Genomic DNA, 24,158 nt, shown 5'->3' with positions numbered 1-24,158 from the left:
ATAATTTCAGAGGCTAGAATCTTGTATTCAACATATGCACCAGACTCTCAAATGCAATATCTCATTTGCATGTGTAACACTCTATATCAAGCAGAGATTAAAAACCGAAGACAGTTTCAAAAAAAGATTGCGTCTATATCCATCTTAAGACAGGCCTTTAGTTTCTTAGATGAACAAAACACTATTGAAGTAGAAGTCTTATCAATCAAAGGATTCTTACTAAGCTACATGATTTATTTTAATTGATTTTCTAAACATTGATTCTTGGGTGAACATAAAGTTGTAAAAGACTGGGCTGAGATTGGTGAAAGACTACTTTTCTCTTAAGATATCCCACTTTCAGCATATGGCTGTTTATCGCCTTGGTTGCTTGGATGATATGCAGTTGGTTTGCTGGCTTTCGGTAGAATTCACCCTGATTGCAAGCTGCCTTCTGCTGATTGTTAAAGCACAAATTGAAAATCTGCTTTTCCTGATAAAGGGTGATGTGCCTGTTGATTCCAATCATCCTGTCGACGTTGGACATTTTGAATACACCAGCCTAATTTGGATAAGTGAACCCATTATAATAAAGCCGATTGGATCCATTCAAATTTTTCGTATACACATTAAATGTCTCCTTTTTTCCATGCTGAAACAGAGATGGACTGCTGCCATTCAACAGTTCTTTCTGGTTGATAATCCATCCTTAAATGAATGTATGAATAGTTGACTCTGAATGTCTATATTTAATTTGGTATTTGCTTGAGTCTTGTGTATTTTTGAGCTCCAGCGAGTCCTTTGGTCATATGATTTACACCAGCCATTGTAATGGTCTGTTTGTGTCAAAATGTTTTTAAAAATCAACTAAAAGTTTGTAATCTGCTAGATCTTGACAAATTATCATGGTACAAAAGTTATGTTCTGAAGAGACCGTTTCCAATACACACACGCACACACGTTAAACCATTGGAAATGTACATTTAAACGTGGTCTGTTTTTGCATTTTTTTCTTAGTTTGGTGTAAGCATTGTTTATAGTGTAGAAATCAGCATTAAATCTAATTACACTCAAAACTAATATTTTTAATTTTAACTGAAGCTACTAAGTGTTAGAAAGCACACTTCCTTTCGTACATCACAACTTACTACAGATAATTGCCTCATAATAATGTTTAAAGATCTGCCCAGATTTTTCTTATTAAATGATGAGTTAATGCCACCTTCCAATTGCTGTTTCCTTCATTGATGTTAGCTGAGCAAAAGGAAAGGTTCTGTTTAATTGCAGCATTGTGTGCCCTACATATGTAACTTTTTGTTGCCTGTTCTTCAGGGATATATGATAGGAAATAAAAACACAATTTCTAATATCTGGCATTCTTTACTCAGAGAGTAGTAAGGATATGGAATGCTTTGCCTGCAACGGTAGTAGATTTGCCAACTTTAAGTACATTTAAGTCGACATTGGACAAGCATATGGACGTACATGGAATAGTATAGGTTAGATGGGCTTCAGATTGGTATGACAAGGCGCAACATCGAGGGCCGAAGGGCCTGTGCTGCGCTGTAATGTTCTATGTTCTAGTGAGTCACCAGTGCAAGGCAAATATATTGTCAGTGATGGAAATACTGCTCAGAATATACTCAATGAGAAATATGAGGTTTATCTTGTTCTATTTCACCAATGATTGATAAACCACAGCTAGAGAAAATTATGATAAAAAATTTGATTGATGACTCTGAATTTGTCAGTTGCAAATGAGCTTTCCTAAGTCATTAGCTTTCAACTGCAATCTATAGCTTGAGTTTGTTTGCTATTTTTAAATTAATTAGATATTTTAAATTGTGCTGTAATTGACTGAGGTCTATGTATTGTGTTGCAGACACCTTTTCCATAAAACTTGTGTGGATCCATGGCTACTAGATCATCGTACTTGTCCAATGTGTAAAATGAATATTCTGAAAGCACTAGGAATTCCGGTAGGGATGCTCTAATGTTATCAGTTAAATCACTGATACTGTAGTGATCTCAATTCCTTCATGTTTGGTTAGTGTGGCATTTTTAAAGCATGTATATGTATGTAATGACTGCACATAAACACACTGTTAAGTAGTGGTTTGTTTATTGAGTAGTTTTCTTATGTAATTATTAACTCGATTTTAGTGGTGCTTGCAAGATTGTGGTATTGCAGCCAATGACCTTTTGGTTTACTTATTTCTCAGAAAGCAGTGGAAGCAAGATTTTTGAATGCTTTTTAAGATGGTAGATTCATGTTAGTTAATGGAGTCCAATGTTATTGGGAATTGTGGTAATATGGAATTCTAAACACAAACAGATCATCTGTAATTTTATAATTGAGGGTGAATGGCCACTACTTCATTTAGATGTTATGTTCATACATTGTTTTCAAAAGATTAAATAGTTTCTATATTAACAATTTGCAACTGATTTGTTACAAATATGAAGTTTCAATTGCAAGTCACAAATAATTGAGTTAAAGTAAGTTTCAACATTTATAATATATCCGTTAAATTTAACTTTGTGGATAATCCAACATAATGTGATGTGGATCCCTGAAATTCTTGGGGGGGGATAAAAAGTACCGTGTTCCAGATATATTAATCATTCAGATTTATTTGTGCTATTTTTACAAAACAATGAATTAATTTTTTAAAATGATTTGTAATTGCTCTGTCCAATCCATCACTCATTACTGAATTTTTGATAATGAAGGAAAACAAAGTTTATACTTATCTAAGCATTAGCAATTTCAAACTCAAATTCTTTTAATAGCTCAGATCACCGAAAAAAAAACCTGTTGTTTAAGTTTCTTGCACCATCTTGACAGTACTGATGCAGGGGCTAAATATTGAATGATGTTGCTCTAGAGCAGACTGATTCTGTGCCATCAGTGAGAAATAAACAGAATATACTGCTGGAAATCCAAAATAGAAACAGACAGTGCTAGGAATACTCAATAGTCTGGGGAGCATCTTTAGAAATAGGATTTACCATTTCATATCTAGTTCTAAGAAAAGTCACCTGCCTGAGGATACCTGCTTTTAACAATACTTACTTCCACTTCCCCTCCCACTCTCCTTTACACCAGGCTACAAAGGAAAAGATAGGTTCCTTTTAGTTTACCTACATGCCTGCTTAAGAGTGGAAGAACTTCAAAAAGGTTCGACTATTTAATTCTGAAATTTTACAGATTTTTATCTAATTTGGAACAGTTGGTACTTGAGACATTTTGGATACTGGTTAATGTGATTCTTCGTCATTTAAGAAGTGAATTTTGTATTCGTACAATAATGTTTTAAAAATAAATTCACAAATATTTCAGTCATTGTGAAAATTGCTTCTTGTTTTTTCGAGTTATTGATAACTAGATTAAATGGGATGAGTTTGCAGGAGGTTTATATAAGTGGCAAAAAAAATATAATTTCCAAAGTCCTCAACTTCCTTATTTCCAAATTCTATCTCCTCTTTAAATATTTTCAGAAATCTAGCCTCCACACCTCTCCGGAATAGAGAATGACATTTATGCCAGCCTTACTCATAGAGATGTACAGCATGGAAACAGACTGTTCAGTCCAACTTGTCCATGCTAACCAGATATCCTAACCAAATCTAGTCCCATTTGCCAGCACTTGGCCCACATCCCTCTAAACCCTTCCTGCTAACTTACCCATCCAGGTACCTTTTAAATGTTGTCACTATACTAGCCTCCACTTTCTCTGGCAGCTTATTTCATACACGCATCACCCTATGCGTGAAAAGGTTGCCCCTTGGATCCCTTTTAAATGTTTCCTCTCTCACCCTAAACCTATGCCCTCTAGTTTTGAACTCGCACATCTTGGGGAAAAAGCCTTGTCTATTTATCCTATCCATGCCCCTCATGATTTTATAAATAAGGTCACCTCTCAGCTCATGACGCTCCAGGGAAAACAGCCTCAGCCTTTTCAGCCTCTCCCTATAACTCAAATCCTACAGCTTGGCAACATCCTTGTAAATCTTTCCTGAGCCCTTTCAAGTGTCACAACATCCTTCCAATAGGAAGGAGAGTAGAAGTGCACACTGTATTCCAAAAATGGCCTAACCATTGTCCTGTACAGCTGCAACATGACCCTGCAACTTCTATACTCAGTGCTCTCTTCAATAAAGGAAAGTACACCAAATGTCATCACTATCCTATCTACCTGTGACTCCACTTTTGAGGAACTGTGAACCTGAACTCCAAGTCTCTCTGCTCAGCAACATTCCCTAGGATCTTACCATTAAGTGTATAAGTCCTGCTCTGATTTGCTTTTCCAAAATACAGCACCTCACCTTTTATCTAAATTAAACTCCACCAGCCACTCCTCAGCCCATTGGTCCACCTGATCAAGATCCTGCTGTATTCTGAGGTAACCTTCTTCCCTGCCCATTATACCTTCAATTTTGGTGTAATCTGCAAACTTACTAACTATACCTCCTATGTTCACATCCAAATCATTTATATAAATGACAAAAAGCAGTGTACCCAGCACAAATCCATGTGGCACACCGCTGGTCACAGGCCTCCAGTCTGAAAAGCAATCCACCACTACCACCCTCTGTCTTCTACATTCAAGCCAGTTCTGTATTCAATTGGATATTTCTCCCAGTATTCCATGAGATCTAACCTTGCCAACCAGTCTACCATGAGGAACCTTGTCAAACGCCTTACTGACGTCCATATAGATCACATCCACTGCTCTGCCATTATCTGTCCTCTTTGTTACATCAAAAAACTCAACCAAGTTTGTGAGGCATGGCTTCCCATAGACAAAGCCATGTTGACTATCCCTAATCAGTCCTAGCCTTTCCAAATGCATGTAAATACTGTCCCTCAGGATTCCCTCCAACAACTTGTCCACTACATTGGCTCACCAGTCTATAGATCCCTGGCTTGTCCTTACCACTTTTCTTTAAATAGTGGAACCACGTTAGCCAACCTCCAGTCTTCTGGCACCTCACCTCTGACTATCAATGATAAAAATATCTCAGCAAGGGACCCAGCAATCACTTCTCTATCATTTTAGAGCACACCTGATCAGGTCCTGGGGATTTAATCACTTTTATGCGTTTTAAGACATCCAGCACCATGTATTTAAAGTGTCTTTTATATTGACATTCTTCAAGATGTCACCATGTTTCCCCACATTGTATATCTTCCATGTCCCTCTCCACAGTAAACACTGATACAAAGTATTCGTTTAGTAGCTCCCCTATCTCCTGTGGTTCCACAGCCTCGCTGATCTTTGAGGGGCCCTATTCTCTCCCTAATTACCCTTTTGTCCTGAATATATTTATAAAATCCCTTTGGATGCTCCTTCACCCTATTTGCCAAAACTATCTCATGTCCCCTTTTTGCCCTCCAGATTTTCCTCAAATATACTCTCACTGTCTTTATACTCTTCAAAGGATTAACTCTTTCGCTCTTGTCTATACCTGACATATGCTTCCTTCTTTGTCTTAACCAAAACCTCAATTTCTCTAGTCAGCTAGAATTCCCTACATCTACCATCCTTGCCTTTCACCCTAACAGGAATATACTGTCTCTGGGCACTCGTTTATCTCATTTTTGAAGGCTTCTACTTTCCAGCCGTCCTTTTACCTGTGAACATCTGCCCCCAATCAACTTTTGAAAGTTCTTGCTTAATAGCGTCAAAGTTGGCCTCCTTCCAATTTAGCACTTCAACTCTTAGATCCCGTCTATCCTTTTCCATCACTGTTTTAAAACTAATAGAATTATGGTCTCTGGCCCCAAAGTGCTGCCCCACTGACACCTTAGTCACCTGCCCTGCCTTATTTTCCAAGCATAGGCCAAGTTTTGCTTCTTCTCTAGTAGGTACATCCACAGACTGAATCAGAAAATTCCTCCATTGTATTTCAGTTCTAAATGATTTCTCCCCTGAATCTATAGTTATGTCCCCTAGTCTGAGTTTTCCTGACTAATGGAAACATATTCTCAATATTTACCACTGTCAAGCTTCCTCAGAATCTTGTATGCTTCAATAATACGCCCTCATTTTCTAAATTCAAATGAATAAAGGCCTAATCCATTTAGGAATCATAAAATAGAATCACAGAATCCCTACAAAGTGGACGCAGGCTATTCAGCCCATCGAATCCACACCGACCCTCCAAAGAGCATCTCACCGGACCCACCCTCTACCCAATTCCTATAACCCTGAGTTTCCCAATGATAATCCACATCAGTGGACTCTATGGGCAATTTAGCTTGGCCAATTCATCTAAGCTGCTCATCTTTGAACCGTGGAGGAAACTGAAGCACACTGAAGAAACCCATACAGACACTGGGAGAATTTGAGGAGAAAGTGAGGTCTGCAGATGCTGGAGATCAGAGCTGGAAATGTGTTGCTGGAAAAGCGCAGCAGGTCAGGCAGCATCCAGGGAACAGGAGAATCGACGTTTCGGGCATAAGCCCTTCTTCAGGAATGGGGAAAGTTTGTCCAGCAGGCTAAGATAAAAGGTAGGGAGGAGGGACTTGGGGGAGGGGCGTTGGAAATGTGATAGGTGGAAAGAGGTCAAGGTGAGGGTGATAGGTCAGACTGGGGTGGGGGCGGAGAGGTCGGGAAGAAGATCTCAGGTTAGGAAGGTGGTGCTGAATTTGATGGATTTGACTGAGACAGGGTGGGGGGAGGGGAAATGAGGAAACTGGTGAAATCCGAGTTCATCCCTTGTGGTTGGAGGGTTCCTAGCCGGAAGATGAGGCGTTCTTCCTCCAACCGTCGTTTTGTTGTGGTCTGACGATGGAGGAGTCCAAAGACCTGCATATCCTTGGTGGAGTGGGAGGGGGAATTGAAATGTTGAGCTACAGGGTGGTTGGGTTGGTTGGTCCGGCTGTCCCAGAGGTGTTCTCTAAAACGCTCCGCAAGTAGCCGGCCTGTCTCCCCAATATAGAGGAGGCCACATCGGGTGCAGAGGATGCAATAGATGATATGTGTGGAGGTGCAGGTGAATCTGTGGCGGATATGGAAGTTTCCTTTGGGGCCTTGGAGGGAGGTGAGGGGGGAGGTGTGGGCGCAAGTCTTGCACCTCCTGCGGTTGCAGGGGAAGGTGCCGGGAGTGGAGGTTGGGTTGGTGGGGGGTGTGGATCTGACGAGGGAGTCACTGAGGGAGTGGTCTTTACGGAATGCTGAGACTCCACACACTTAAGGCTAGAATCGAACCAAGTTCCCTGGCACTATAAGCAGCATAGAGTTATAGAAATGTGCAGCAAGCAAACAGACCCTTTGGTCCAACTGGTCCATACTGACCAGGTATCCTAAATACATCTAGTCCCATTTGCCAGCATTTGACCTATATCCCTCTAAACCCTTCCTATTCATATACCCATCCTGATTCCTTTTAAATGTTGTAATTGGACGAACCTCCACCACGTTCTCTGGCAGCTCATTCCATACATACACCTCCCTCGAGGGGAGAAAGCTGCCCCTTTGATGCCTTTTAAATCTTTTCAACCTATGCCTTCTAGTTTTGGACTCTCCCACTCTGGGGAAGAGACCTTGTCTACTTGCCCTATCCATGCTCCTCATGATTTATTAAACTTCTATAAGGTCACCCCTCAATCTCCAACGCCCCAGGGAAAACAGCCCTGGCCCATTAAGCCTGTCCCTATAGCTCAAACCCACCAACTCTGACAACATCCTTATAAATTTTTTCAGAACCCTTTCAAGTTTCACAACATCCTTCCTATAGCAGGGAGATTAGAATTGAATACAATATTCCAAAAGTCACCACCTATACTTCTGTACTCAATGTACTGATCAATAAAGGAAAGCATGCTAAACACGACTTTCATTAACCTAGCTATCTGTGACTCCACTTTCAAGGAACTATGAGCTTGCGCTCCAAGGGCTGCTTTGTTCAGCAACATGCCTAGGACCTTGCCATTAAGTGTACATGTCCTACCCTAATTTGCTTTTCGAAAATGTAGCACCTCAAAGTAATCTACATTAAATTAAACTCCTTCTGCCACTCCTCAGCCCATTAGCTCATCTGACCAAGATCCCATTATACTCATAGAATAGAATCATAGAATTCCTACAGTGTGGAAACAGACCCTTTGGCCCAACAAGTTCACACCAATCCTCCGCAGAGTGAACCACCCAGACCAATTCCCCTACCCTATTATTCTACATTTTCCCCTGACTAATCCACCTAACCTACACTGAACACAGTGGGCAATTTAGCATGATCAATTTACCTAACCTGCACATCTTTGGATTATGGGAGGAAACCCATGCAGATAGAGGGAGAATGTGTAAACTCCATATAGACAGTCGCCTGAGGCTGGAATCGAACCTGGGTCCCTGGCGCTGTGAGGCAGCCGTGCTAACCACTGTGGCACCCCAACCTCCTTCGCTTACCACTACACCTCCAATTTTGGTGTCATCTGTAAACTTAGTGTACCTCCTATGTTCACATCCAAAGAAATGATGAAAAGCAGTGGACCCAGCACTAATCCTTGTAGCACACTGCTGCTCACAGGCCTCCAGTCTGAAAAGCAACTCTCCAACACCACCCTCTGTCTTCTACCTTCGAACATTTCTAGTTCTCCCTGTATTCCATGTGATCTAACCTTCCTTACTAGTCTGCCATGTGGAACCTTTTTGAACGTCTTACTGGAGTCCATATAGATCACATCCAGTGCTCTACCCTCATCAGTCCTCTTTGTTTCTTCTTCAGAAATCTCAACTATATTATTGAGATGCTATTTCCCATACACAAAGCCATGTTTACTATCCCTAATCAGTCCTTGCCTTTCCAAATGCATGCAAGTCCTGTCCCTGAGGAGTCTTTGCAACAACCAGCCTACCATTGATGTCAGGCTTGCTGAGCTATAGTTCTCCACCTTTTCAACCTTTCTTAAATAGTGGCACCATGTTAGGCAGCCTCCAGTCTTCTGGCACCTCACCTGTAGCTATCATTGACACAAATATCCCAGCAAGGGACCCACCACTCACTTCCCAAGCTTCTGACCGAGTTCTAGAGTACACTTGATGGCCCACTGAGCCACTATGGTCAAGGTATTCTTGATAAGTGAACCTTTTTGTCCCAGGAGTCAAACCTAGTGAATTGCATCCAATGTCAATATATCCTTTCTTAAATACAAGCACCAAAACTGCACAGTAATCCATGTGTGACCTCACCGACATGTACACCAGTGTACAATTGTTACAAGAGTTCCCCATTTTAAACTCCATCTCCCTAGCAATAAAGGCAAAAACTGCTTAATTACTTGCTGCATCTGCATATTCACTTTTTGTTTCATGCAGAAAAGTAGCCAGATCTTTCTATCTTGCATTTTTTTTTGGAGTCTCTCTTCTGTTAAATAATAGTCTGCATTTTGATTCTTCTTAGCAAGTTGCATTACCTCACTTGCCTACATTAAACTCCATCTGTTAGGATTTTTCCCACTTACTCCACCTATCTGTATATCATTGCAAATTCCTTATGCCCTCATCACAAAATATCCTCATATCTTTTTTTGTATCATCAACAATTTTAGATTTATTTGTTTTTGTCTGATCCTCTAAATCATTGATATAGTCAATATTTGAGGCCTTAGGATTGATACAGTTGGCTCTACATTAGTTTTGTACTCCCAATATGAAATAAAATCCCAACTCTGTCTATTGTGTGTGAACTAGTCCTCATTCCATTAATACCTTACCCCTAATAAAGTGAGCTTCTATGTTGTCCAATCACATCTTATGGAACAATTTATTGAATGGCTCAGAATATCCAAATAGACTATATCTGTCAGTTCCCTTTATCAGCTGAGCTCATTATATCCTCAAAGGACTGTAGCAAGTTAGTCAAACATATAGTGCCTTTTCTCAGAGCCATGCTGACTCTGGTTGCATTAAGCTTTTCTAAATGTGCTACGGTTTCTACTTTAATAATGGACTGTAGAATTTTACCAATACCAGATGTTAGAGTAGTTGCCCTATAACTTCCAAATTCCTTTTTCCACCTCCCTTCTTGAACAAGCGCATCCCATCAGCAGGAGGACTGCAGTTGCTGGAGATCTGAGTTGAGAGTGTGTCACTGGAAAAGCCAGCAGGTCAGGCAGCATCCAAGGAGCTGGAGAATCGACGTTTTTGGCATAAGTCCTTCATCATGAATAGGCTTTTGGGCTGGGGTCTGAGAGATAAATGGGAGGGGGGGGTGAGGTTGGGGGCAAGGTAGCTGAGAATGCGATAGATAGATAAAAGTTGGAGAGAAGGTGATAGGTCGGGGAGGAAGGTGGAGCGGATAGATGGGAAAGGTGATAGACAGGTCAGGATGGCAGTGTCAAGTTGGAGGCTTGAGACTGGGATGATCTGGGGGAAAGGGAAATGAGGGAACTGGTGAAATCCACATTGATCCAGTGTGGCTGCAGGGTCCCAAGATGGAATATGACGCATTCTTCTTCCAGGTGTTAGGTGGTATGGATTTGGCGAAGGAGGAGGTGCAGGACCTGCGTTTCCTTGGCAGAGTTGGAGGGGGAATTGAACTCATCAACCATAGAGTGGTGGGGTTGGTTGGTGTGGGTGTCCCAGGGATGTTCTCTGAAGAGATCCACAGTTGGTGTCCTGCCTCCCCGATGTAGAGGAGACCACATCGGGTGTGACGGATACAGTAGTTGACATTGGAGGTACAGGTAAATTTCTGCCATATGTTCCACCTTGGGACTCTGCAACCACATGGAATCAGTGTGGGTTTCTCCAGTTTCCTTATTTCCTCTCACCCCACGTCATCCCAGTCCCAAGCCTCCAACTCGACACTGCCCTCCTGACCTGTCCCATCACCTTTCCCATCTATCCACTCCACTCTCCTCTCCGACCTATCATCTTCTCCCCCACCTTCATCTACCTATCTTATTCGCAGCCACCTTTCCCTCCTACCCATCCCCATCCCCACCCTCATCCTTTTTATCTCTCAGCACCCCGGCCCACAAACCTATCCCTAATGAAGGGCTTATGCCTGAAACATCGATTCTCCTGTTCCTCAGATGCTGCCTTGCCTCTTGTCGCTGACCATGAATTAAACTTGATGGAATTAATCCAAGGAATGTGAACATTGCCTGAAACACATGTCCAAGTAATTCTCCTCCTTCCTATTTGTCAGTATCTGCAGTTGAGACTTCGGTTTGTCAACTCTGAAACACATATTGCTGGGTATCCAACACTTGTGGTAGATATGTTCTCCTTGGACCACACCAGTGTCCACTAACTCCCATGTACTTTTGCTGCAACACATCATGTCCCCATCCATCTCTGTTCCATTTAAATATATTAACTTTAGATGTTAAATATGTTCAGCTAGAAAATGTACTTTTTCTCTTCAGATGCAACCGCATCTCCTGATTCAAACCAATTGGCCAATCAAAAGAGAGGGAAGAAATATGCAGTAATCATATTTTCTGTGACAACACACTTTGGTTCTGGCAGGAAGAAACAGTTGAAAGGGCTCTTTGCTGGTTTGAATGTCATGCTTCTCTTTTCATGTGGTCCTCTCTTCTAGCCAACTTCACAGTAATGCGGATTTGATGCATACTCCTCTCAGTCTGCTAGATGTTATACGCTGCTGTTACGGCAAATGGCTGCCGTATCTTCAAAGTTGAAGCTTGCAGTTCACCAAGCCATTAGGGTTATGTGGAGGAGTCAACTGTGTGCCATCAATGACATCCTAAACGTTGGAACCTAAGCTCCTGTGAACCCGAGTCTTATTCTGTTTCTTCCGGTGTCCAAGGGAGAATTAGAAACTTGTTTGCTTCCGTGTATAATGCCATCAGCTATGCATTTGAAATGCAGAGTCTTTGATATGCTGACAGTTCAGAAGGACCCAGAGGCAGAGGCTCTGGGCTGTATTGACTTAGAATGCAACAACCTTTACTGTGTTACCTTGTCACAGATTCCCTAGAGAATTGAAAATTCTGAAAATTTATTGAAGGGTAAGAATTCCTTAGATCTCCTCTTCCTCTTATTGCAACTCCTTCTTTTCTTCAAGAGGCTCTTTACCAGTTTGGAAGCAACAACCAGTATATTCAGAATGTTAAGATGCAGAAACCTATGAGTTAATTTTATTTTTATAGAATCCCTACAGTGTGGAAACAGGCCATTTGGCCCAACAAATCCACACCAACCTCCAAATAGCATCCTACCCAGACCCATCATCCTACACTATCGCTGTAACACTGCATTTTCCAAGGCTAATGCACCTAACCTACACATCCCTGAACACCTAGATAATTTAGCATGTCCAAACCACCTAACTTGTACGTTTTTGGACTGTGGGAGGAAACCAAAGCCTGTGGGAAACTCATGCAGACACTGGGGGACTAGCTCATAATGTCATACAGCTTTGCCTGCAAACAACTAAGGATCTGACTTTTGACTTGCACAGCTGTTCTGTCTGAAAGTAGCTGATTCACTTCAGGCTGGAAGTGTGGTGCTGGAAAAGCACGGCAGGTCAGGCAGCATCCGAGGAGCAGGAAAATCGACATTTCAGACAAAAGCCCTTCAATCAGGAATAGAGGCAGGAAGCCTCCAGGATGGAGAGATAAATGGGGGGGGGGGGGTGGGTACCCTTTGCTACCTTCTCCCCAGCCCCACCCCCACCCCATTTATCTCTCCACCCTGGAGTCTCCCTGCCTCTATTCCTGATGAAGGGCTTTTGCCAAAAACGTCGATTTTTCCTGCTCCTCAGATGCTACCTGACCTGCTGTGCTTTTCTAGCACCACTTGACCTAAACTCTGGTTTCCAGCATCTGCAGTCCTCACTTTTGCCTACTGGGCTTTTAAATAGTTAAGTTATTTTATGTTCTGTTCTCTTGTGTTTGTGTTTCATTCAGTAATCTTGCAAATAAATTCTGTTTTGTTTAAAATTGAGCAATTGGGTCATCTGCATCACTCCTGAAAAATCTACGTAACACCTGCTTAAAACAACTAGAAAATTTAGGGTCTGGGCTACTTTCTTGAAATATTTTGAGAGGGTCTGGTCTGATCCATAACAAGGAGTAATACTGGTTCGACATTTATCATGACTTTGAGTGCATATTATTGGTTAGCAGGTAACTTCTGTTGAGTGGTAAAACTGTTGTCTCGAAGAGAAAAATTGAGGCAGGATTTTGTGATAGTTCTAAATGAGAAACATCTGTTAATTTTAAACGTTCCGTTCCGTCTGTTACATCCTTATAAGGATTAGAAAGTGTTTTTGATTTGTGTTATCTCCCAGATTAAATAATGCAGCCACATACTGTAAATTCTGTTTTCATTTATTTGTTGAGTGCTTCCCACTGTTTTACAAATCCTTAACAATTTTGTATTTCTGATCCTTGATAGTATTAATCCAAACTTCTCACTTATACATTTCAATAATGAATGTCATGTGAAAATTAGTTTAAATCACAATAAGAAACCCCATTATCTGTGTTTTGTTTGTCAGGAAATGAAAGAATTTATTATTTAATTGTAACTTGCATCCTTTCTCTTCTAGCCAAATGCAGATTGTGCAGATGACATAACAACTGATTTTGATGGATCCATAGGAGGGCCACCCACTAATCAGATTACAGGTGCCAGTGATGTGACAGTGAACGAAAGTTCTGTTGGCCTTGATCCTCCTGTTCGAACCATTGGCCTTTCACAGATCATTCACGACGATGACATTCTTCAACAAGTTGAAGAGGTTAACATTACTACTAGTAACAGTAAGTTTGACAGAATTTTGTTATCGTTATTCTCCCATGCTGCGATATGTTTAGAGGTCAGGAAAGAAATGAATCTCACCACAGGGTTGGTCTTGCTTCCAGAATTTAAGAATTTGATATTTACGTTTTGCCTAATTATTGTGTTTTCAGTTTTCCTCAATATTAGAAGCAGCTAATGGTTTTGTAAAACACAATTCTAACGCATATGTCAATCCACAAATTACTACTACAAAAAGCATTCACATTCCCTGGGAAACAATCACATAAAGATTAATAAGGGAACATGAGAATTGTTGAGCCAAAAAAGATCATTCTCAGCAGGATTGCAATCCACCCATTTTGGTAATTCCATGATAAAATATGAGTTAACTAGTCACAGCAGTCAATTTCAAACAAAAACAAACTCAATGACATGAAGAAAAAGCACAGTGATAGAGACCAGTGGGAACCATTAGGTCAACGTCACTTTTTCTCCCAAGTATCATACCACATGACTGAAATTATTCGTATACTATACTCTAATATCTCACCTGCTGAAAGAAACATTTATTATCCCTCCTTTATGATGATGTGAGACATCTCACATTACCAACTCACTTCCTGTACAGTTTGAAAGGGTATGACCAATGTTAGAACTTTAGTTATTTTTCTCAAGTGTATCTGGGGGAAAGAAAGAATTTCCCTATTTGTACTCTGCACAGGTTTGGAGGGGTTGGATGGATATGAGCACTGTGAGTGGAGGGTGCTCAGAAGAATGGAAGAGACTCCACAAAATCTATCTTCTCCGAGTTACATCTCTCACACACCGTTGGAGACTGATCAGGAGGAGGAGGGCTGGTCCTTGTGGGGAAATGAAGAGGTTGTTACTCTCAACTATTTGGGAGAAACGATTAGGTATGCAGCAATACATTATATAGTGTGGCATCTTCTGTGTGTGTGTGTTGAAATTAGCACAGTAACCAGTAACCGTATTAGTCAAAAACAATCCACTTGAGAAAGAAATCTATTTTCAAGCACGTCAGAGAATTTATAATTATTTAATGCTACATTTTGTAAAGTTCTTGCCTTAGTCTTGCAGCAAATTGAATTGAATAATTCTTGTTGCACCTATGGGTTTAATAAATAATAGTTAACAGTTTGTAATAACTTTATTTCTCTCATTAGTTTAGTATACTATAACAAGTTGCATGTTGTAAACTTTTTCAAGCTGCATCTACGCTCAGGTAGCAGAAAGACCTTGAGCACCATCACCGAGCATTTCGTTGGGACCTTAGCTGATTCCTGTAACTTTGTCACCACATAAGTAGACACCATGGTAGATGCGTAAACAAAATAGTATGCATTACTACTGTGGTTGTGATGACTGATCAGTAGAATCACCTGAGGAAATTCATGTTGTATGGGTGAGTATGTAAGTTCATAGAATCCTTATAGTGCAGATAGATTCAGCCCATCAAGTCTCTTCTGACCTCCGAAGCACATCCCACCTAAATCCAACTTCATGCCCATAATCTTGCATTTACCGTGGCTAATCCACCCAGCCTGCACATTCCCAGACACTATGGAACAATTTATCATGGCCAGTCCATCTAACTTATACACATTAAGACTGCATACCCAGCAGAAACATGAAGAACATGCAAACTCCATTGTTAGGTTAGAATTGAATCCACGTGCTTGGCAGTGAGAGGCAGCAATGCTACCCACTGTGTTACTGTACTGCCCTGTCAACACTACAAAGTCTTCTTTACTAACATCTGGGGCTTGTGCTAAATGTGGAAGAGCTATCTTTCAAATTAGTCAAGCAACAGCCTGACATAGTCATACTCTCAATCATACTTGACAGGTATGCTAATGTAAAGGACCCTTTATAAGCTCGATTGTTAACTCTGTCAAAATCACTCACTTGGACATAAAATCGGGTCCTGAGAATTCAAATGATCACAAAGTGTACAGGATAGGACATGGATGTATCTGTGACTCTTGATTTACTCTGCCATGTTGCCATCTTGCGTTGACAACAAATTTGAAAAATATACAATCCCTTTTTGCTTTTTTAAAAATTGTTGGTATTTATAAGTTCTAAACCATGTAGTGCAGGAATTAGTTTTATGAAACTTTTGTTTGAGAGACTTGGTCAGTTGATTAAGCCATGATAATCCATCTATTACTTAAATCTATAGATATATTACTGAGAGTCCAGGTAGCTTAGACGGCTAGAACTTCTACCAAATGTTAATGGCGTGGCTTCAAACCAGATTGTTGGGCCTGTCTTTTTTTCTTGTTCAAAATAATGATGTGGCATAAATCAGAGAGATGTGTAATCAAGTTCTTGGAATATTTAAGTATTTATAGAGCCATAGAGACGTACAGCACGGAAACAGACCCTTCAATCCAACTCATCCCTGCCGACTAGATAGCCTAAATTAATCTAATCCCATTTGCCAGCACTTGCCCATATCCCTCTAAACTCTTCCTATTCATATATCCATCCAGTTGCCTTTTAAATGCTGCAATTGTACTAGCCTCCACTATTTCCTCTGGCAGTTTATTCCACACACGCACAACCTTCTGCCTGAAAAGGTTGCTCTTTAGGTCCCTTTTATATCTTTCCCTTCTCAACCTAAACATGTACCCTCTAGTTCTGGACTGCCCCACCCCAGGGAAAAGACTTTCTGTATTTATCCTATTCACACCCCCTCATGATTTTATAAACCTCTACAAGGTCGCCCTCAGCCTCCGATGTTTAGGTAGGGGTACAAGCTTTACAAGTAGCTGCAAGTGTTTTGGTTGCAAGACTTAACCTATCTTCTAACTGCCATTTAACTCTGCAGCATTATAGCATGCTTAGATAGTAATGTAAGGAACTTACTTTAAACTAATATTTTTTGAAGTTATTGGTCTTGCACCTGATCTAATTTGATTTATGAATATTTTCTCAGGCTTTCTGAATGCTACTAGAATGAGGGTACTGAAGTCCCAAGAATGTCTATGAAGTTGCAGTTCTGTCCTATCGGAGTGGCAGTTGCATTAACCATCCATGTGCAGTGATTAAATCTGAGCCATTTTCTCTCTGACCAACTCAAATCACTGTCTGGGAGAAATTATTATTTTTATCCTAGAATCCCTACAGTGTGGAAGTAGGCCATTTAGCCCATCAAGTCCACAGCAACCCTCCGAAGACCATCTCACCCAGACCTACCCCATCGCCATAACCTGCATTTCCCTTGGCTAATCCACCTAGCCAACACATCCCTGGAAAGTATGGGTAATTTAGCACTGCCAAACCATCTAACCTGTACATCTTTGGATTGAGACGGGAAACCCAGGCAGACAGTGGGAGAACGCACAATCTCCACACAGGCAGACGGCTGAGGGTGGAATCGAACCCAGGTCCCTAGTTCTTTCTGTGAGACAACAGTGTAAACTACTGACTCACCGTGCTACCCAATGTAGTATTATTGAGTTTGGTTTGTAATTTTATTACCCTTGCTATGGTGTCTTTTACAATTTTTATTTTTGTTCTGTTGATCATTGATTTTTTCAATATTTTGGTATGTTGAATTTAATCTATTTAATTCTAATAGGTTTTCTTCACGTTCCTTTTATTCTGAGCCAAAACATGAAACTGTAAGAGAAAGTATTAAAATTTAGAAATGTTGAGCAGGATTATGGCATAGAATAATTTCTTAATAAATATATGTCTGAGCCTCACAATGCGTAGCATATATTTGGAAATAGGATTAGCAAAATTCTCTGGATTTGGTGATTTTGGAGCTGGCTGAGAAAGGGAAGGGATGTTTATGGAGGACAGCAGTCCAGCATTGAAACGTTGAGGCATGAGGAAGATTGTATGTTCTTACGTTTACTTGGTAATCTTGAGATTCAAGGAGTGTTTATTTAGAACTTTCCTAGTGAGTGTATTTGTGATGGTGTCCATTTACAGAGTAGGTTGCACCTGACTATAGAAGCAGAGAGCTTGTTGGATATCTTTTTCATTCTATGAATAATTTCCCATCAAAATAAACAACCAAAAAACAGGAAAGCTATACATAGATGTGACAGTTAACAGGGATCTGGTGAATATTCTGTTACATACCTAGATTAACCTTAACAATTTTTCACATCAAGCGCCCCTTTTTACTATTTGCATCAAGGCTCCCATCTGAATTCTTAAAAGTTTTCCTCCCTAAACCCATCTGATTTTATTGTTCACCAATGTTGTATTGCACAAAAGGTTTCTGTCCAAATTCGGTTTTCTTCCTAATTGCTTCCCAGAAATAAATGTGAAAACAGTTACTCCTTTCTCATTAGATCTTTCTAATAAAATACCACTTCATAAATTCACAAATCAAATCTTAAACTTGACTTATAATTTTATTCTCACCATCCTGCAAATATGTCCCAAATACCAAGTTACATACGCCTTTCCATCTCTCTCACTCTCCAATTTACACCTAGATAATTGACTTTCTAAAATTAATCAAGGGTTGCGAGTGTTCCTGGCACAACCATTTATATATTTCACATCCTTAATGGCTCTTGAACTGCTAAAATATTTTTGGTAAAGGAACTTGCACAGTGCTGTTAGGTCAGGATTTCCAAGATTCTTCTGAGCAACACTGAAGGAATGGTAATGTATTGACAGGTCAGGATGCTTTCTGACTTCAGAGGAATTTGCAGAAAGTAGTATTCCTGTGCACCTATTGCATTTTAATTTTTGATTGATGGTGTGAAATTGGGATATGCTGTCAAAATGCCTTTACAAGATTCTACAGTGCATCTTGTAGTTAATGCAAACTGCAGACCATTTTTTGTTATCATTATTCACTTATGGAACATGAGCATTGCAAGCTGGCATTTACTACCTGTCCCTAGTTGTCCTTGAGAAGGTCGTGGTGAGCTGCTTTCTTAAACACTGCAGTTCATGTGCTGACTGTTTACCCACAATACCCTTCGGAAGGGATTTCCATCACCATGCAAATAGTTGCATGGTGATGGAAGGAATGGACATTTAAGTGGTAGTTGGGATGGTTTGTCCTGGGTAATATTGAGCGTTGCTGGAGCTGCACTTATCCAGGAAAGTGAAGAGTATTACTTCAAGTTCCTGGCTTGTGCCTTGTAGATGATGGAGAGGCTGTGGGGAGTCAAGAGATCACTTAATGGTTGCAGAATGATCTCCTTCTGACTTGTTCTTGCTGTCGCAGTATTTATGTAGTTGATCCAGTTAATTTCTTGGTCAATTAACTCCTAGAATATTGATGGAGGGAGATTTGATAATGGCAATGTCATTGGTGATCAAGATGGGGTAATTAGACTCATTCCTGTTGGCGGTGGTCACTTTTATGACATTAATGTTAGTTATTCCCATTTTTGCAGCATGATCGCAAATGATCAAAATATGGATGCACTGAAATCCATCCCTGGTATGATAGACACATTCCAAGAGCAACTGTATGTGTGGAATACCAGTTTACATACAGACATGCAAACACAAATTCATTTTTTCCTTTATATAGCCAATATTGCTTCAGTGTGATGTCCTAATCTATAACTTCAAGCAACACTATGCCTGAAGAATTAGGAAAGGAATAAATAGTGCTCAGGTAAAAGGGAGTGTTTTGAGGGAAGTGACACAGTAACAGAAGCATCTTCGTGAGTTTGAGATTAAGCCAAAAATGAGTAACATTAACAATATGAAACATCCAAGGCATTTCATAGGAGCATTGTAAAACAAAATATGACACCAAGCCATATAAGGAGAAAGTGAGGACTGCAGATGCTGGAGCTCAGAGTCAATGTTTCAGGCGTAAGTCCTTCATCAGGATGATGATCCTGCTCCTCGGATGCTGCCTGACCTGCTGTGCTTTTCCAGCACTGCACTCTCGACATCAAGCCATATAAGGAAGTATTAGGTCAGATGATCAGAAAATTGATCAAAGAAGTGAGCTTTATTTTTAAAGGAGGCAAGCAAAGTGAAGAGACAGGTATAGGGAGCAAATTTCATTGTTTGAATGACCTCTAATTTATGAGATGGTAGGAGGTAGTAGAAGAGCTGGCAATGTGTTGAAATAGTCCAGTCCAGAGTTAAGGCATGAATAAAGGTTTCAGTTGCTGATGAGCTGAGACAAAAGCAAAGTTGAGCTGTGTTGCACTGCTGGAGCTATGTGGGCTTAGAGGTGTCACAAGTATGAGGTCAGAAGCTCACCTCCATTGAATGCCGTATCACGTTTGTGAACAGACTGGCTTAATTTCTGATTGCCAAGGAGAGGAATGGAGTCAATTGATCCTGCTGACGTGGCATAAAACATATTTTCAAACCACCTTTCTTTCAGGCAAGTGGATATTCAGTGGCACTGCTGATCCTAAGCATTCCTATTTGATCAACACACAATTTTTATGTTCAAATCCATTATTTATTTTGTCTTTCCCTGTACCTGTTGAGCTTTCTCCAGCCTTACAATTCCTCTGAAAGCTATATTTTCTTCCAGCACTATCTCAGTCACTTCCTCCACCCCACTATTGACTGCTGTGCCTTCAATTTGAAGTCCCTTAACTCTAAAATTCTCTGCAAGAACTTGTCCTTTCGGAAACTCTTTGAAATCATCATCTGTCCTAAAGTCTCCTTTGACTCTGGCAATTTTTGTCTGATTATGTTCCCGTTTATAGCTTTGAGATATTTTAATTATATTATAGGTGTTATATAAATGTTAGGTGTTATTTAGGAGTTAAGCACACAGTTTGAACATTTCATTCTGTCGGATGAGTATTTTATGTTTCAATGGTTGGCATTGCTGTTGATTTATTGGCTATGCCTGCTTATTTTAGTTGTGAATGGATGAAATTGGTACATGGAAAAAGATCAAATTTGCCCTTTCAGTAACTCTAGTATCATAAGTTCCTATCTTTCCACCTACCAATATCTATATTAATCAACTACGTGAAGCAAGCCAGTACACAGTAGTATATCATCTACCATCTAAACAGTTGTTAGTGCACAGTGATATTATTCTTAACTGGGAACACTCCCAGCTTTTTGGTGAAGTCTTTATTCCATGGAAAATGAAAAAAGTTAGAAACAAAATGTTAGTGTGGTTGCCTGAATAAAATCTAATCCCCACTACTTATCCTGTCCATGCTTACTCCAAGTAGCTGCCCTTATTGGATATAGAGCATGAATCGTTTCTCTCTATCACAGATATTAATGGCCAGATTGAGTTTGTTGTGGAAGACCATTGGTGTCAACACATCTACTATTAGTAGTAATTTTTGCATTGTGGTTTATACTGTATATATATTTTGGAATTGAGAAATACTAGCTTTTTGGATAAATCTGAGCACTTGCTATTGATTAAAGTCGTCATTATGTGTGTGCATGTAGCATGCTTATGAACGCATTAGCTCTGTAGTGCCTCATATTGACAAAAAGTGCTTACCTGCTCTTGATAGTGGTGTCTGCAGGAAGATTACTCTAGTTCAGTCCCTAGAGCTAGGATGTTTTGTCGGTACTGCAGACGTCCACAGAATATTGTATATATTACTGAAAGTTAGTTTCAGTCAAAGTAAATGTCAGCATAATTTGGAATGATGTAGATTAATTCTTGCGGTTAACTGTAACCAAATTTCAAAGAGTAATGGAGGCAGATCTTGTAAAAATTTGTCCTGAAATATCATGTAACTTGGGTGGAACGGTTTGGAAAGATATACTAACACATCTCATCTATAATTTTTGTATGACCTTTAACAGTTTAGTTGTTAGACTTGTTTGTTTATGTCCAAATTTTGACATTTTACAGGCAACTCCATAGTTACCAGCAAAAGCTGTTTATTAAAATGGAAGCAATCTAATATTGTCTAATCAGTCTGAAAGGGTAATGCTACAGTTTCAGGTCCACTGTGATGCCAGATGGTACAATAGTTGTCAAGGGAAATGCAGGCTGTAGCTTCCAACATTCTAGATTGTTTAGTAAGATTAACTGTTACGACTTCAGTGAATTTCAACAAAATCAGTGCATGGAAATAGTTTCTTATGGTTTTCTATTTCCTTGTGACATGTGAGGCTCTGTATTCTGTGAAGATTTTGATTTTTTTATTTTTGTGGGCTATTTATGAGACTTCCCAATTATTTTTTAATCTTTCATGAAACATTTAACCCACTAAGGTGAAACATTTCAGTGGTGGGCAATAACTCAATTTGTGCATCTAGTTCCTGGAACAAACTAGTCAGATGTAGCATAGACCTGAAAGAGATCTGTCCCTGTACTCTGCACATACAAAACGATTGTTCTGAGAGTTCATAGAGCTCTTTGGCTGAATTTGTCCATGCCAACCAGGTTTTGTAATTGATCTAGGGCTATTTACCTGAATTTGGCCCGTATCCCTCTTTACTTACCTTTTCCTATCTGTGTACCCGTCCAAATGTTTTTTCAATGTTGTAATTGTACTCACCTCTACCATTTCCTCTAGCAGCTTGTTCCATGTATGCATCACCTTCTGTGTGGAAAACGTTACCCCTCAGGTCCCATTTTAAATCTTTCCCCTCTCACCTGCCTAATTTTGGACTCCCCTATCCTGGCGAAAAGACTTTGGCTCTTCACCTAATCTATGGCCCTCACAATTTTATAAACCTGTATAAAGTCACCCCAAGCCTTCTCTGCTCTAGGGGAAGGAAGTCCCAGTCTATCCAGCCTCTTATAACTCAAACAGTCCAGACTCTAACAATTTTTCAGCTTTCTACACCAGTCATTGGATGAGAATAGTTAAGTGTTTGTTTTTGACCTGCACAGACTTCTTCGGCCGGATGGTCTTTTTCTGTGCTAAAGACTTCTGTGACTCTAATGATGTTTTGTGAAATTAGCACATTTGCCTTGAATGGTCCTGACTGGGAGTTTTATGCTTTGAATCCAACATATTTGAGACCACCCAATTAAATTTGAACTTTCAAATATTTTCTAAACATCTCATCACAGTATGTGTCAGGTCTCCTGAAAGAAGACCTTTTGGGACTTGAACCAAGTACTCCTCGCCCAGGAGTAGGGATACTAGCACTGCTTGTCAAGAATGCCATTGGCTAAGCCTCATCTTTCTCTTAAATATTTTTAAATGGTGTCTCCTAGTTCTAGTCTTCCTAGAAATCATAGAAATTATATAGAATAGAAGGGGGCCATTCAGCCAGTCATGTTCATGCTGGCCCAAAGACCCCTGGATATCCTTTCAAATCCAATCTTCCTGCACTCTGCCCATAGCCCTGCAGTTTAGAGTTGTTACAGTGCAGATCCAGGTACTTTTTTTTTAAATGAGTTTAGAGTCTCTGCCTCCACCACCAACTCAGTGGTTGGTGTCTGAGTTCCTATCCTGAGAAAGATTCAGGCTTTTCTAGGTGCACTGCTTCCAAGTTGAAGGCACTACACTCCTGATGGTATCCTTCGTCTGTCTTTCGCATTAATGAACTATCATTTGGTATACAGAATATTCCTGCACTAAAATATGACCAGATATAGTGTGTTAATTACTTTGCTATTTTTAATTACTTTTGCTAATGTGTGTGTGTGATGGAGCTAATTTTTTATTCACTCCTGAAACCTGATGTTGCTGGTTGGCCAGCATTTATTGCCTCACCCTAGTTGCCCTTGAGAAGGTGGTGGTGAGCTACTGCCTTGAACTGCTGCAGTCCACATGTTGTAGGTTGACTCACAATGTCCTTAAGGAGGGAATTCCAGTATTTTGACCCAGCGACACTGGAGGAATGGCAATATATTTCCAAGTTAGCATGGTGAGTGGTTTGGAGGGGAACTTGCAGGTGATAGTGTTCCCCTTGTCCACTAGGTTGAAATGGTCGTGGGTTTGAAAGATGCTATCTAAGGAGCCTTGATGAATTTCTGCAGCGCATTTTGTAGATTTCACTTCATTAACCTGGTACACTCTGTGAGTGAAGGCATTTCATCCCATCATTTAATATGTGCAACCTTTTAGAATTCCATGACCACAATGTAATTCTTACTTCTTGAGTATCTTTGTTTATTTCACTAATGGAGTTGATTGTCATTAATCTGGGCCATCTATGTGACCATGATTTTGCAAGTGCTGCTTAGCATTATTCAGCACCCTTTGCATCCTTTTTGGTGATGCTATAAGGAGTGAAATAGAGGATGCCTATAACAAGTGTTTTCAGTCACCATCCATGATGACTATTCACTATGACTGAAGAAAACTTTTGAGTAAAGGCAATTGAATGCACCTCTGTAGTATGTTGGATCTACAAAAATGATAGAATTGCCAGTTCTAATAATCTTTAGTGCTTGTTCTGTGACTTTTAAAAAAATCCTTGGGTAGACTGAAGTTCTAGACTTCTGTTTCAAATTTGGACCATTGTGGCTCCATTAGTAGCAATAGTTTACTTATTAGAGTTCTAATAATGCATATCCTTGAGTTA

At 40.1% G+C, this 24,158-nt stretch overlaps 1 protein-coding gene across 2 annotated transcripts in view; it reads left to right on the top strand.

Moving 5' to 3' along the window:
* The window catches only part of rnf150a (ring finger protein 150a), a 137,718-nt gene that overhangs the window by 103,679 nt on the left and 9,881 nt on the right, over positions 1–24,158 (top strand). Inside the window, exons 5-7 of one of the 2 annotated variants that reach the window (XM_043674140.2) lie at positions 1,862–1,958; positions 13,513–13,726; positions 14,428–14,620. In XM_043674140.2, coding sequence (XP_043530075.1) covers positions 1,862–1,958; positions 13,513–13,726; positions 14,428–14,620 — 504 coding nt within the window. The remainder of the gene's footprint in view (positions 1–1,861; positions 1,959–13,512; positions 13,727–14,427; positions 14,621–24,158) is intronic. The other variant, XM_043674141.2, reaches the window with a different exon arrangement.

The sequence above is a fragment of the Chiloscyllium plagiosum genome, unplaced genomic scaffold (assembly GCF_037043375.1).
Source record: "Chiloscyllium plagiosum isolate Xiang-an unplaced genomic scaffold, Cpla_swu_hap1 HiC_scaffold_36, whole genome shotgun sequence".
In the NCBI taxonomy this organism is placed as follows: Eukaryota; Metazoa; Chordata; class Chondrichthyes; order Orectolobiformes; family Hemiscylliidae; genus Chiloscyllium; species Chiloscyllium plagiosum.
The sequence above is the reverse complement of the archived record's forward strand: the minus strand, read 5'-3'. Positions and strand labels throughout refer to the sequence as shown.